The sequence below is a fragment of the Rattus norvegicus genome, chromosome 1 (genome assembly GCF_036323735.1).
Source record: "Rattus norvegicus strain BN/NHsdMcwi chromosome 1, GRCr8, whole genome shotgun sequence".
Taxonomy (NCBI): domain Eukaryota; kingdom Metazoa; phylum Chordata; class Mammalia; order Rodentia; family Muridae; genus Rattus; species Rattus norvegicus.
Window position 1 is genome coordinate 18,782,819 of NC_086019.1, and position 16,886 is coordinate 18,799,704.

The following is a 16,886-nucleotide window of genomic DNA, read 5'->3' on the forward strand; positions in this document are numbered from 1 at the left end:
CATTTCTTTCCTCTACATTTTTGAGGCATCTACTACTGCCAGTGACACTTTCTGCTCATTTATCTTATCATTTGAACAAGGACAGCTTTAGTTCTCTCTGCCTCAGTTTCTCACCTCAGTCCTATTCTCAGGACTTTTGTCTCTTATCCCAAATGTCATAAATGCTGTTGCAAAAATTTTACTAGAGTGTATTAGTTGATTTTGATGATTGGGATCTTTAATAACTTAATATAGTTGATCTTTTTTGTACTCAGATAGTCCTGAAGGTAGACTGTGGTGGTATGAGTAAAAATGGTTTCCAGAGGCTCACACATGTAAATGCTTAGTCATCAGGGTATGGAACTATTTGGGAGGGACTGGGAGGTGTGGTCTCCTTGAAGTAAGTATGTCACAAGGGGTAGAGTTTGGGGTTTAACAACCCAAGCCAGCCCCAGTGTCTCTTTGTTCCTGCTGCTTCTGTTTTCCGATGTAGAACTCTCAGCCCCTTCACCCAGTGTTCACCATCATGAACAAAGTGGAATAAAACTCTGAAACTATAAGCCAGCCCCAGTCTAATGCTTCACTCTATACGTGTTGCTGTAGGCATGGTGCCTCTCCACAGTGGCAGAACACTGCCTAACACGGGAAAGCTTCATGTTTTACAGACTTCTGTACTTCACTACCAACAACCTTTTCTCATTTCCCATATACCACAAAACAGAGGACGGGGACAAATTGAGGCCATCACAAATGACTATCATGAAGCAGCTGTGGCTTATTTTGTATTTGGTTTCATTATTGCATTGATATTATCTGTAAAACGTATGTTGTAAAGACCTCATAATATATAATTGACTAGCACAACAGACTATCTTTCCAAAAAGATAATTATAAAATTTTTAAATCAGGATATTAATTTGTTTTCAATAATCATTAGATAAATAAGCACCAAATACCTGGTACTACACCACCTACTACTTTGGTTCTGTCATTTTCTTTCATAGAAACCTACTCTGATAATGGTTTCCATTTATACCCTAAAATGCAGATCCACAAACATCAGAAATGAGTCGTATAGCCTATAACTAGAGCTACTAAATCTCGAAACCTGGTTGATGAGCCCAGAGCTACTATTTCTCAGTTTATTAGAGCTCGGTCCAGTTGTTTGCGGCTACACATTGATCACTATGTTGCTCTAAAACAAGATAATCCACTGTACTGGCTTTGCTTTCTTTCCTCTATTTCTGTAATCCATAGCAGTGAAAAATATCACCTGAGAGATATACATAAGCAAAAGGTCTGAAGAGGAGACTGGAGGCTTCTCTGAATCAAGACAAACCCCTCCCTTGCACAGGGTATCAGGCTGTCCTTTAAGCTTATAGATTCTCTGTCCTAGTAACTCTGCCCAGGTTGAATAAATCTCAATTACTGAAAACAATAAGAATTTTAACACCAAAAGTGAGTCTAAGAAATAGAGTTCTTAGCATGAGCTTTCAGAATGGTTCCGGGTTTTCTGCAAGGTGTTCTTCATCCAACTGTCATTATAAAGAACAAAATGCTAAACCAGAACATGGTAAAGCAATAGAGCTATGCAGACTATCACTGCTAGAGATGGCAGTATTCGCCAAATATCACATTAGAAAGGGGTGAGGAAGTCATATGACTTTATCATTATAAAACTATATAATTTGTAATCATGGGGAAGCTGAATACATCAATTAGTTCAGAACACTGTGATAGTGTCCCATTTATAGCCGGCAATGTTCTTGAAAGTCACGAATAATATGAACATAATTAACACTGCTGAAAAATATATGCATACCTAAAACTAGGCGGAAAATTTTGTGACTTTCTTTAAACCACATGTGAAAATAATTACTTGAAAAATTAAGGAGAAAGCGAGTTTACAGACAATGCAAAATTATTGCAAGAACAATACCTATATGTTAAGAACTACTGAGTATACAATGTATCTGATATCTCTATAGTTATAATGGAGTTATGGTAAAACTAAAGAAGCAATACGTCATTAAAACAAGTACCTTTGAAGTGTTTGTAATCCTTTAGTGTCATTGAAAACCTAGACTATGCAGAGTGGCAAATGTCAGGCATGGTCATGCACACCTGTAGCACTAGTTTGAAGTGGAGGTAAGGGGATCAGGAGTCTAAGGCCATTGTCTTTTGTCTTGGCCTCCACAGGGTCATTTTTAATTACATGTTTAGGTTGGAAGATAGTAGAGAGTTCACATGCACCTTCGTAAACAGCCTCCCACCACCAGCAAACAGGCTCATTTCTTATCACTGACATCTTCCCACTGAACTCCATGACCACTGACTTCATCATCCTTCACGCTCACTTCTGAGGATGAACAGTCTATGTTTGTACAAACGCAGATCCTGCCCCTCAGTTGCCATGTCCCATGTACCGAAGAGGTAGACAGGGAAAGCCTGTGGCTCTCCACCCTGGATGTAATATGGTGGTAGCTTTTATTGAAGAGGTGGATGGGCCGTGCGTCTAAGAAGACAATCCACTCTTGAGTCAGAATGTCTCCTCCCTTCCATTTCATCAGTCTGAGCCTGGAAGATGTAAATTCTTTGGTTTTCCTTTGAAACCTCCAGGGGACAGGGAAGTCCAACAGTGACATGACTGTGGACTTACATTCTCCTGGAAGCTTAGGAGAGACAACCAACATCAGGGTCTGATCTAGCAGGTATTCAATACACTGCCTGACCAGTCCATCCACCCACTTGATGATGCCATGCTTTTGGGACTGAAGCATGGACTGGACCATCATGGCCACTCAGCTATGGGTTTATCTAGAACAGTGTGGGTTTAATGCAAGAAGAAAAGTTCTTGTCTTATCTGCCATGCTGCCTCTCTATTTACCTGGGTGAAATGTCCACACTGACAGGCACAGAGTGATGGGGGTGGGGGTGGGGATGGGGGGTTCTTCCAATGCCTGAATCTTTCAATGGCTACCATTGTTTTATCCTACAGACCCCAGATGACTGTGTAGACTCTCTCAGGGTCACTTAAGATGGATACTGAGTGATGCCTAGAGCACACTGATCCCTTCTCTATTGTAGCAGTGCATCCAGGCTATGAAGGATTGACTGCAGCCACATGTCAAAGAAATGGTGCCTGAGACTAGCACTGAGAGACCTCAAGACTATTCTCAACTGTGAAGTGGAATAATAAAGGTCTAGGCTACCCTGAGCTACACTGGAACTTGTGTCAAAATAAACCCAAAAAGCATACAAAAACTATGGGTAATAAATAAGATGCAGTAGAGAAAACATTACGTGAAAAATCTTTAGACTTGAATTTGAAAAATTAATATGAATTCTGAGGACATATTTGGTTTTAAATATGTGCGTGCACTCATCTGTCTGTGTCTACGGTCTAGCAGGGGAAACACTCCAATACATAGATTATTGCCTTGATATACATTTTATCAATTAAAACACAAAGAAGGACACCATGGGAGAAAGACTGATTCCTGATCGACAGGAATTGTAGTAGACTATCTCCCTAAAACCAGAAGCAAAAAAACTCACAAGATTACTGAGTTCACGGTTGGAAGACTCGGGAGATAATATGGAGTCGCAGAGGCCACAAACGACTTAGCTGCTGACTGATAAATAGAACCCGGTGGATTCTGAGATCATGACGAATTTTTAAATTTAGGCGTTAGTAACAACACTGAAAGAAACGGAAGTATTCCGCTTTGGGGGACGACAAAGCATCAACTTGCTATATTGAGAACTAACAAATGAAGCAAAGAGCTCAAGGGCATCTCGTAGAAACTTCCAGATCTCATCAAACTGCAGTCGAGATTGACCATGGCAGGGTATGTGACTGGCATGTTTTACATGAAAGCAGAGAGGCATGGAAGGGTTACCAAGAGGGTCAGAGGTACAGAGAAGAAAATGGGGAATCCAAAAATTTATGTGTGAAAGTAACATTAATGAAACAGATTACTCTGAATGCTCTTCTAAAAAATGAGCAAATCACAAAATAAACAGTAAAGAAATAAAGTGAAAAATGAAGTTAAAAACAAGATTTTTAACTGGAAGAATTAAAGGTATTAAGGACTAACAATGCTAAAATAAGGAAAGATGGGACCATTTGTACCTTTCGCTATCATACCAGGCACCACTTACACTATGATCAAAGGATCAGATTTGACCCCAGCCTGCTTCTAAATCCCTGGAAAATACAGAGAAAACGGAACTATGTTGACCTGAAAATAATTGGCAAAACAAAGACTAAGAAATTAGACTAGCAAAGGTCTAAGACTGCTCAACAGCATACTCAGGTAAACTGTGAGGAAAGAGAGCGAGGAGAGACATAAGGATTTAAGGGCTTATTTGTTTTAAATCACGAAAACCGCACTACAGTGAGCAGGGACATATTTCAATGTCATGACAGTGATGGGCTGGAGATGTGACTGAGTAACAGAAGTCTGCCCTAGATTGCACGAGTACGTGTGTAAGCATTCTTTCTATGTCTGTCACTCTCCTTCTCTCCCCAACACACAAAACCAGAGTCATGATATTTAATTAGGTTGGCTTCCACTATGTATATTTTTATCATATTATAAAGTGATCTCATAAATATCAGATCTACTTATCGATTTGCTTTTCAGATTGGGAGAATCAGCAAAGATGAATTATGTTTGAAAATAGCACAATGAAATATATTACTTTGAATGCTAATGTTAAAAATGAGCAATTTTTAGGTTAAAAAAAAACCATCACCACCACCACCAACAACAACAACAAAAAAACAAACAAACAAACAAACAAAAGTACAACAAACAGGAAACCAAAAATGAAATCAACGAATATAAAAATTTCCCAAGGGGAAGGAGGAAAAGTGTTGTCAAGTCTGATATGATACATAACACATTGGCTTATTGGGAAAGTTGTGAGGTGGCTGACTCTGAAAGGGCCCATCTACACCTATCGCATGGGCGCTGCCTTCAACCTCACGCAAAGAACAATAATTATTTACAGACTTTGATAAGAAGAAATGTTGGGAGGGGATAAGGAAGTTGCTCATTTATAATACCTGATTAATTTTAGACATTTCACCTAGGTTATATAACTATTCAAAAAATGCACTGTACTGACCTTCATTAAGAAATCATCAAATGCAAAAAGAGTAGTATCCCTAAAATTTACATACGATGAATCTTTCCAATGCTCCCAGCACATACACACATCTAAAGATGCTAAAATATCAAAGACAGACTTCTTGAACCATGATCCACGGCTAGTGAATTTAATTCAAACATTACAAACGTGGTGCTTTATACAAAGACATGAAGGCGGGATACAATGTGTGAACTATAATAGTCAAATGGCCCAAGGGGTAACAACAGGCTGTATTAGGTGATAGCTACTAGTAAGTACAAGGCCTCTTGCACAGAACAGGGTTCAGTGTAAAGCCAGAGATGCTTAGAAGAATCAGTATTGTCTAATGAGAAAGTCCACAGCGACAATCAGAATTAAATAGAGTCTGTCTATCAGCTTAGGTCAACGGTAGGTGACAAGAAGTTAGGACACTATGAAAGACAAGATCTGAACTATTCTAACTCCTGGTTCTGAGACCAGCGATTCAGAAACATCCAGGAAGAAAGAGGCACCAGGAGTTTTCCAAAAAAATCATTCCCAACGGACAAATATGAGGACTGCCCAAGGCTTTAACTAACTGTCTTAGCAAACTTTCCTATGGTATAGAAGCCAAAATCCATTAGAATGTCTCTCCCTTCACTCTTATTTAAGACCATTTATGTGCAATTACAAAGGTAGAAAAAGAATGAGTGTAACCAATGGTTCTAGCAACCAGTTAGTTCAAGCCCAGAAAATGAGTATAAAAGTAAAACCTTGAGGCTCGGAGAATTATATTGTGCTGCAGTCAGTCGCATTTCCTCAAAATCTGTTAATTGCTACCCACTGGATCCAAAACCATTCATCTTCTTTAATCTGTGTCTCCCGCAGATTTTCCGATTTGACTGCACTTCCCAATCTGAGTCCTTTATTGCCTGATGTCAGCACTGCCAGCAGCAGCTGTTGCTTCCTCCAGTTCTGTCTAGGCGCCTGTCCTTACCTAGTCATTCATCCCATTTACCACTTTTCCTCACAGTGACCCCTCAGTGACATCCTTCTTAGACGGCTGCCCCACTTCCCTCAACTGAATGCATGTGTTGTGTCTTCTGACCCTGCGGCAACAGCCGTCACCCACAGATCTTCCCTTCTGGGTGTCCTGTGTGCGCTGACTTCCAGCTCTGAGCCAAGGTTTCTCTTAAGATCTCACCAAAATACTCGAGTCTTTGGTGCTTACTTTCCTCTCTGAAATGATTGGGTACTCTAAGATCCCTGTCCCAATCATCCCTTGAGGTTAAAAGGCCCTAGCTAAAAACTCAGCCTTAGCAGTGAATGGTCTCCACGAATGGCCTGAAACATGCCTTGAATCCCTAGGCTCTGGATACCGCTTTCCAGCATCTTGTTCAGGTCTCGGCAGCCCACAATCACGGGGCTCAGAATTCAAATCAGTTTATGTGGTTGAACACATAGCTTTAAAACTCGACCAGAGTGCTGTAATTCAGGGATGTCTAAAGAGCAAATTACACCATGCTTGTATTAACCCTTAAAAGCTGAGAGTTTACATATCTCATTGCATTTTCCATAAACTTCCAGAACGAGTATCACCAAGAAAACAAATGATAACAAAGACTTATGAGAATGCTGGGAAAGAGAACCCTTAGGCACCCACCACTGTCGGTGGGGGTATAACCTGGCACAGACACTAAAGAGAAAGTGACCACACGATGTAGATATGCTGCTCCTGGACACGTACCGAAACGCCTCTCCATCCTTCTACAGAAACTCGTGCACATACATTGATACTTTATCGGCAGGAGCTAGGAAACAGAATCAGCCTATATCCTTTTAACCATCCTGACATCAGGCTTTCACACTTACTTTCTGTCTTGATAACTAAATGCAGTTTTTGTTATCCTAGTACTTCAGATGCATCTGAAGAATTTTACAAAGTCAATCATCTACAAATGTCAGAAGTTTGAAACTTCCGACCTCCAGACTCTTTTCAATATGCATTTTTCTCTTTCCCACTTTTTACAGAATCGATGTGAACTGACCAGCAATCAACACATCTAATCAGCTTAGCTTTGAAAAATACACTTCGTGTTACTTCTGGATGAATTCTGTAATATAAGCTATACTATTGTGATGTAGGTTAGTTTCTTCAGAAGGCTTTCCTTTTCTCATTGTAATGAATGTAAAAATTCAAGATATTTCCTCTAAAAGAAGTAGAATGTATCACGAACGGTCAAGGCCCTAGAAATGTGGTATGCTACACACTCCAACTACTCTCTCGGATGGTGGTAAGGAGTCTTCGATGATGCTCTGGCCGTAGGAGCTTGAATTGCTGCAGGCAAACAGGCCTTTGGAGTGGGCAGCCGTACAATTGCTCAGTGAAGATTTTTCACACTGACCCCCCTAGTGTTCTAAAGCTCGTGTTTCATATTCTCACTTGCATGTAGATATCCATGTGCAGTAGAGGGAGGCAGTTGGGGCAACAGAGCAGCCATTTTAAATGCCATCTGACAGGAAGTTTCAGACCCACCGCTTGGCTTGTACTGACTCACAGCTGGCAACAGCTGGGACTCAGAAGAGGTCAGCCCCTCTCTAGTTGTTTTTCAAAGCAATTTGCATCTCATTTTACTAATTTCACTCTCCAGTTGCTACTCTCAAGCCACTGCCTAAATTATCTGTTGCTCCATAAGGAGCGGCATTTCCTTTGGCTGAGAAACTCACTGGATCGCACCACATTAGCAGCGTCCCTGCCTCACCAAGGGCAAAGTGGTGGCTGACTCTCTGGTTTTGGCAGGGCCCACTGAAGAGGCACCAGGCCAGTGCCTGTAGTGATTACTGACAGATTGGCCCAACTGCCATGGCTCTGACGACAGTCTGCTACACAACCTCGCTTCAACTCACCAAAACAAATGGTGCCACCAAACCTACCCACGCGTTGCGCTCCATTCAATGAATCCACTGCTGAGTTTCTCTGCCCAATTCACTGATGCATGCCTGCCAAGCTCTGGGATGATGGATGGAGTCGTTAGCATTTTAGGTTTTGCACAGAACCTCAAGCCAAAGCATATGGCCTGACAGATGTTCCAGCAATGGGCTCTATTTGATTTGCCATGTAGCTGTCCACTTACGCTGGAACCTTCATGAAAGAAGGTGCTACTTATTCATGGCAGGATGACCCGTTTCAACCTTCCTCTAGACCTAAATTATAAGGTATCCTCAGAACGCCAAGGACAGCCCCCTTTTATAGCTTAGTGAGATTAATGGTTACAAATGACCTTGGAACATAACCAAATCAGTTTAGGGGGCAGGATTGACAAAGCTTGGGACATTGCCATCAATGCGATGATGAGTTCAGTCAGTAAGTGGGGCACGGGAGAAGCAAGTATGGTATTGTCCATATTCCCCATTCTTGTTTATTTAGTTTAAATGGATAGAACTGTAGAACTGAGCAGGTGTTAGCCTTTGGGTTACAGGAGCTGACCCAGCATCCCATCTACGTTCTGAGATGTACATGCTACCCCAGAAGGTTGTTCACTCCCAGTCCAGTCACATCTCCTATACAAGACCAGGATTTGGGGCTGGAGAAATGGCTCAACATTTAAGGGCAATTGTTGCTCATGTAAGGGACCTGGATTCGGTTCCTACCACCAAGGACGTAGCTCACAACTGCCTGTTACTACAGCTCCAAGAGAAGCAATGCCCTCCTCTGACCTCCATGGACACCAAGCATAAGCATGGTGTACATATAACTACATACAGGCAAAATGAGCAAACGTTAAAAGACATCATGAAAAGGCAATTACTTTAATTCCTCATTTTCAAAAAGTTAATGCAAAGGTCATCATAAGGTACTAAATTCGTTTTAATCTTCTCCTATTTAAAATACATGGTGGCAGCATTCCATACGTGTAAAATATATACTGCTGGGGTTCCATACATGTAAAATGCACGGTGCGCGTACTGTTACATGCACCAGCAGTTCACTTTCTCATTGTTAAACACAATGGTCTCCTATTGCTTGAATTCAAGCCGGCCTCTTGATAAATTTTACTCTGTTAAGGGTTCCCAGAATCCTGAGTTCTTAATCATGATGAATAAACAGGTTATGGACACCTCTTACTACCTTAAGAAATGCTGTAATATCTCTTGAATCAATAGGTGAAAAGATGCCCCGGCAGCATGTTGGTTGATGACTGTTAAAGTCCCTTTGCCCTTTTGAAGTAAAGTGACACATATACCAGGCCACCCTTAAACCTATGCAGACGGTAACCTAGATCGACCTGATACTGCTAATCCTCTTGCCTTTGCTTATTGAATACCAAGACTCAGGGTTTCGCTCATTTTAGGCGACCACACTACCAACCGAGCTATATAAACCCAAGTCCTAACGACTTTGCTGTCAATAACTTTAACCGACATATTTATTTCTTAAAAAAAAATAGCACAAAAGAAAAAACCTGAACAACATCAATTTATAAAAGACATATCCTCATATTAGTTTCCTACATGAACCTTCCCTGTCTTGTCTCGGGAATACAGGCAGATAGTCAAAAAATTATTTCAGCATATATGGCCTACGAATTTTGTAAAATTTTGTAAAATTTTGTAAAATTCTTGTAACCTAGGTCACAAGCCTTTTGTTGTGAGCTACCAATTTTCTAGAATTAGAGCTCCTTAGAAATACAACTAAGGGGTTGGGGATTTAGCTCAGCGGTAGAGCACTTGCCTAGCAAGAGCAAGGCCCTGGGTTCGGTCCCCAGCTCCGGAAAAAAGAAAAAAGAAAAGAAAAAAAAAGAAAGAAAGAAATACAACTAAAAGCTTAACAGAGTTAGGACATGAAAAACATGTACAGAAAAGTTAATGCTGATAATTTGCCAAAACTGTTAAGCACTTAAGCCTTAAGCACTTAAGCCCAAGTTCCCTGGGCTTTGTGGAAGAAGAGGAAAGAGCTTTACACAGGATGACAGGCCTTACAGGCCTAGCTCTCCTTCACAATATCTTAAATTATATTGTATACCATATGACAATATGTATTTTAAAATCTGTCTTCCAGAAATGCTCACAATTTCATGACGCTTCTATTCTGTTGACGGTCAGCCATTTCTAAAAGTGCTCCTTACACGCTGCATTATGGACAGTGGGTTTATTCACTGTGGACGAGGAGGTCAGTTTGAGCTGTCCATTTTTAAGTTTTTCTATATGTCCAGAGTGCAGAAGTGTCTTTAGACATCAGCTAAATAACCCCATAGATCCTTTCTAAACCCACCATGAGCAGAGCTGCAAGATGTTCTAGGTTAATTTAATATCTCTGAACATCCTACCTTCCCTATCGCCTCTCAAGTCACCTAACAGGCATCCCACTGAGATGATAAAACGCCTCAGAAATGAGCATCACAACCTCCAAACTACAAACAGAGGAGCAGCATACGCCTCAGGTGTACTTGTATACTGGAACTCAGGAAAGGGTATCTATGATGAGGAATCAGTTAAATGCCTTTGGGGAGGGGTGTAGCAAGTAGCTTTGCTTTCAAAATTGAGTACTGGAAGTCGCTGTAGCTCTTGTTACTTTAGCCCATATAAAGCCATTCTGCTAGTTGAAACACTACAAAATGATTGTGTGGAGGACCCAGGAGGATGCCCATCTCTTACTATTATGCCCGCCCCACGGTAGGGCACAGCTAGCTGTCCCACTATTATTCCACTTCTTCTGTGAGAGAATATGTAACCTTTAACTGAGTCTAATCAAGTACATTCCTTCTTGGGACTCTGGGCAGACATTTTCAACACTTGTTCTTACAATGAAAGTTAATTTAAGAGACCGTTTCTTTTTGTAAGAAACTAATAGCATACAATTTTTACATTATGCCATCAAACAAAAGAAGGTTATTAAGGCCATGTTTCACACCCTCACAAATAATATAAAGCCCTAATTTAACATTTTATAGATAGAAGGGATTTTTGTTTCCACCAAACATCTTCTTTTCTAGATAAGAAAATAGAGGCCCAGGCGGGACAATGAAATCTGAGCCCATCACAATTAACTGGGTTCCAAGGGGGTTGAAATGCAGTCAGAATTCATGTCCGGAACCCTCACACATTATTCTCTATAGGAAATGAAAATAATTTACCATCTGTTTCAATGAGTGAGTTCACTGTGAAGTTACAATTCTTCCTGTTTACTTGTGTTTTTACTACTTTTGGCAAAAAAAAAAAAAAAGAGATTAGTTCTTGGAGCAATAAGCAATTTTTGGTTGACTCATATAAATGTAAGGAACAGTCAGTCCTATGTGATTAACTGCTATATATCACCACTACGAAAATGTTTTATTTCAGAGACTGGACAGATGGCTCAGTGGTTAAGAATGCTTTTTCTGAGAACCTGGGTTAAATTTGCAGAACACAGATAACAGCTGACATTTATCTGTTAACTCCAATCACAGAGAATGCCTCTTCTGGTATCCTAGGGAGCCAAGTATGCATATGATCCACAGGTATACAAAAAGGCAAAACAAGCCTTGAAGGCCTTTAAACCCAGCACCTAGGGAGCCCAGGCAGGCAAATTTCAGTGAGTTCAAGGCTAGCCTGATCTACACAATGAGTTTTAGGAACAGCAAGGCAATATAATGAAATCCTATCTCAAAAAACAAACAAACAAACAAACAAAAAAAAAACAAAGCCTAAACACACATGTAATTTTTTAATTAAAAATGTTGTCTATGGAAATATCACTAAACTAAGTAAATGATACATTTTAATATCTTTTTTGAGTATGAAGAAGAATTTTTGAGAAGAAATTATGAAAATTTATGCAGCATTATTGAAAAAAGGTAGCAAAGTAAACTTGTGCAGTGCTGGAGACCATGCAATGTGCAGGCTGGAGACCATGCAATGTGCAGGCTGGAGACCATGCAATGTGCAGGCTGGAGACCATGCAATGTGCAGGCTAGGGAGCCATGCAACAGCTATGTCAACGTTGAAAAGAAACACAAAATCACCTTCCATGGCCAATGCAAAGACTCCAAGGAGGGGAAAAGCAAACGGAGAGCTTTTCTACCATCACTGCTCAGAAAATGGCAGAAGGAAAATTTCAAAAGACCATAATAAAATGAGTCAATCCACAGCAGAGGAAACAACAAAAATGAACAGTGTTTTCTCTGGGGCCTACTCAGACCAGCGCAGTCCAGAAAGGCTTTGTCACCACAAGCCAGCTGGTGTCTGTGGATACAGAACCCTTTTGATTACAATGTCACATTAAATGCTAGAGCAGAAAACCAGTGGCTGGCAACGGAGCCATTTCTGCTTCCCCAAGAACGGGCTATTGGTCTTGCAGCTAAGACCAAATATCAACCAATGTTTCCACTGGGAGGGGGGGGGACAAAAAACAAACAAACAAACAAAAAATAGAAAACCAGGAAAAATGGTGAGAAAGTAGGTCTGAAATAATGTTAAAGCACTCACAGACTGAAAGTATGAGAAAGTGGGTTCAGCATTTAGTCCACGAAACAGACTGAACATTATAAAATATGCTCCCTGGAACAAATATTCTAATTACCAATTAACTATAGACAGGAAAAATTAACAGGAGGAGAGGAAAAAAAAATCATTAACCTTTAATGATTTGTCTTTTAGAAATCTACTGGGATTCTCGGGCATTTAAATTCTAAACAAATTAAATCCTTTTCCTTACTGTGATACAGAAGAAAACAATCAACAGGTCAGAGATGGGTAAAGAACTTGCCTCTTAGGCCTGAGAAACGCCAACATACTGGTGGCTGGGGCAGCACATGCCTGGCACTGAAGAGGGAAAGGCAAGTGACACCAGGAGCTCACAAGCAAGTCCATGTAGCCTCCTGTGAAATCCCCAGGTTCAGTGGGAGATCTCCTCTCAAAATAGTGTAAGGAACAATGAAGAAGATACCCAACGTCCACCTCTCAGGGCATCTACACATTACCTACGTACACACGCGTGTGTAAACTCCACACACACAGAATCAAAATGCAAGTCTAGGCGATAAAGATATTATTACAACTGCCTTTAAACAGCTAAAGAGGTAACTTTCCCAGATCAGGTCTTCTGGTTTTAGGGATGCCCTTGGCATACACCTCCCACCATGCCCCTCTCTCAGCACCTAACAGTGACAGCAACACCTTTAATACTTTCTCTGAAGGTAAAACGATTCTAAGCTCAACAGATTTTTCTCTGATTCTTTCAAAGCCTCATGGCATGTACATTTCTCCAACATCTATGTCAATCACGATCAGTTCGGTAAGGACTTATTGAGGATTCCACATGTATAAGGAATCAAATGGCAGACAACAAGCAAGTCCTATACATCAACTTCTAAAAAAGAGAAAGAGAAAAATAAAAGAAAAAAACAAAACAAAACAAAAGCAGAGGAACCTGTCCATTTCTCTTCCACGCACCCTCTGGAAATGCCCACGGTAATTTCTTATCTTAAGACTGTCTGACAGTCCCCACGTAGATATTATCTTCTTAGAAGTTCACGTTTCAAAATATTTATTAAGAAATTTTTCATTTTTTTACTGCTTCTTCAAGGTATCCAGAGAATTTTTCTTTAGAGTTTCAGCCGGACGCTTGAGAATCACTGAGTGTTGCTAAGACACCAATGCCAGTATCGGTTACCCTCGTTTTTAGTCAGAGTATTTAAAAGTGAAGGGTATGTTTGGAATCTCCAATCAGCCAAACGAACTCATACAAATAGCTTGCCCACATGCAGGAGACAGAAACAGGAGAAGAGAAAAGAGTCGCAACTACAAACAATACAGCATTGTTTAGACCAAGGGAGCCCCTTAGCGCAGCAGCTGACGGGATCTTACCTGCAGCCATAACTTATTATGTACAGCATCTCTCCCTGTAGCAATGCACTGAAATGTAGCATTCTGCCCTGCATTGACCTCCACATCACCCAGGCGGAGGAAATGAGGAGACTTATCTGTGTAAAAAAAAAAAGGGGGGGGTGGGGGATACATGGTTTTGTTCACAAGAGAAGATATGCCATTCTGCATTTCACAAAAGAACATTGTTCTTGATACGCCTACCTTTGACTCACATCAATATTCAGAAGGAACTCGGTGTTCCTTTTTTCTAGACCACACTGTTTCCTCTCTCGCGCTCAGTTTTCCTTCGTAATATGTCTCATACATAGTATCTCATCTTTTTAGAGATGGGTTGATGCAGGGTGCGTCTGCCCTGCTGGTACGCATATTCTAATAGCTGCTCAAGTGTAGGCTGGTGCCTAGTATTAGCAATTACGTCACAGTAAGCCAACACGGTGAGTCTAATGGGAAACAGAGTGGATGCACATCGAGGCTTCTACACTCTGGCAGCCACTTAACTATTAACCCACAAGCTGACCATTCTTTCGCTTTTTCAAACTTCAATTGCTGTACATTAGAGAAGGAGACGTTTTGTTTATTTAAAAAAAATGTTTTCTTCCTATTTGCTTATAGCTATGGGAAAGTTCCCAAAGAACTATCAGACCAACAAAAGTGATGCCTGTAGTCATGTAGTGTCACAAGGGTGATCTGACTGTCAAATCGCAACTCCGTACAAATTTCCTTTTAAATCTGAAGCCCTATCAGTGTTTACCGCTGAAGAAAAATATGCACAGGCCAAGTGAAGCCTCGGTGAATATGAAAAATAAAAAACATCTCCAAGAGTCCTGTCACTCTGCAACTGCTACTGTGCGGCCCAATTTATGACCAGCAATTTCTTTGGTCACAAAATCATTTCTTTGTTATCTGACACATAGGACATGAAAGGTGGACAGAAATGAAGTTCAGTTGCACTGTGGAGTAAACAAGCTTACTAGGCTAACGGGAGCTTGGAGGAGGATCAGGTTGCTACCTTTCTGAGCGTATACCACACAGGATCAATAATGTGATCTTTGCCTGACACGACTTCCTCCAGCAGTACACAAAACAGAGCAGAAACGCAAACCCACGGGCCCCAGCGGAGATGCGGTTATCCAGAAAAGAGACAGCCTGTGTACTCGTCACTGTCAACATGATATAACCGCTCAGTTGAGGCACAAGGCTTGGCCCTGGCATGCTGACCTCAGGAATCCTCATCAAGGAGGACTATGGAGCACGAAGTACCCTCACACAGGACCTATCACATTTTTCTGCTGGGGAATCATATCATGAAGGAAGTCTAAACTGCTCTCTGAAAATTCTGCCTGACCCTACTGAATGATTGCAATAGTTGTTTGGGGGCATGGAATCAAATACAATTTTAAGTATGAAGTCCGAGAAACAAAGAGTGCTCCTACAAGGACCTCACAGAGTGGTGGCAATAAAGCCAGACTTGTTTTGATATTATTTATTCAATACTGACTGACTCAGTTATTTAGAATGATAATAAAAAAATGTAGACCTGAGTTCCAAATGGGTTGAGTACATTTCATTTTCTTTACTTCTTCCCAGTATAAACTTAGCAGATCAGAGACAAGACAGCTTTCGTTTGCTCTGTTATTGAGCGCAGACTTGTCACTTGTCTTTTTCCCCACGATAGAAAGAAAATATACCTCAACAGCGTAAAACGTCCGAGTGGAATTAGATGTGTACTTACGTTTTTGTTACCGCTAATTGAAAACAAAGGAAAGACAGCTATCACACATGAAATGGGAAGTCTGAAAAATCTGTGATTTCAAAATTTACTGAACATTTTGGTGTTCCTTTCCAGGAAGACTAGGGGTAGCAACAAAACTAGCAAGAATGGCCAGGCAATAATCAACCGACGGCCTCTGCCAGTCCGAGACACGTGTTAAAGGGATGCAGAAAAATAGAACTCTTAATCGAAACCTACCGCAAGGATAACTCAAGACTTGGATGTCGTCGATGGCAATATAACCACTTCTCCCTCCTGAGACTTCAGCTTCAAATATTACCTGTCAGGAGAAATGGAACACATTTACCACAGTCGCCTTTAAAGGATGTCTGCAGCAGAAGACAGTTACAACGCCCTAAAAGAAAATTCGATTTTCCTTTCCTACTAGGAACTTTTAACGATATCTTATATAGACTTTGATTTCTTAAGCCTTCTGCATGTAACCATAGCAGAGCTTACATAGTAACTAAACTACTAAGTTCACATGGCTCCCACATGCTTAAGTACGTACTATCAAGTATTTTGAGATTTCATAACAATTTACCAGTAGGTCAGGAAACTAAAATGTCAACAGTCCCAAATTATCAATTCTCAGAGAAAAATATAGAGGCCTGTACACACGAGCGGGCGCATGCACACACACACACACACACACACACACACACACACACACAATTACGCTTAACAAAACTGCACTCGTGTCTTTTTAAAAATAATGTTTTATATAGCAATTTTACAAGAAAAAAAAACCCAGATTTAGCATTCAGCAATTCAAGGTTTTATTTGACTCCTTTATTCATGGAATTAAATAGATTATTTGTGGATTATTCTGAAAAGCACTTTAGGTAATACAATGGGATGTTATGTTTAAAGTAACAATGTAATATAAAATGAGGCTAATGACAAAAAAAATGGTTATTAGGTAGGACACAATCCAGAAGAAGCAGACAGGCAGATTCTAGTAGGTTTGACAATATAAACGATAACCAAAGGGAAAAGATAATAACTATGGTGAAACAGACAGGATCGAGATGCTGACTCAGCAGGTGTGGAGAAACACCGGTGACATCAATGGTTTTTAGCACAGGCTACCAGCTGAAGGCTAAGAACAGTCAGACAGTAATAAAGGGCAATATGCAAACACGAAGAAGAA

General features: G+C 40.6%; 1 protein-coding gene across 24 annotated transcripts in view; it reads right to left on the bottom strand.

Annotated features, from left to right (window-relative positions):
* The window catches only part of Ptprk (protein tyrosine phosphatase, receptor type, K), a 499,207-nt gene that overhangs the window by 225,728 nt on the left and 256,593 nt on the right, over nt 1-16,886 (bottom strand). For all 24 annotated transcript variants that reach the window (XM_063265927.1, XM_063265913.1, XM_063265905.1 and 21 more), the window contains exons 4-5: nt 15,932-16,013; nt 13,942-14,057 (exon numbers count right to left, since the gene is read on the bottom strand). In XM_063265927.1, the coding sequence (XP_063121997.1) occupies nt 13,942-14,057; nt 15,932-16,013 (198 nt within the window). The remainder of the gene's footprint in view (nt 1-13,941; nt 14,058-15,931; nt 16,014-16,886) is intronic.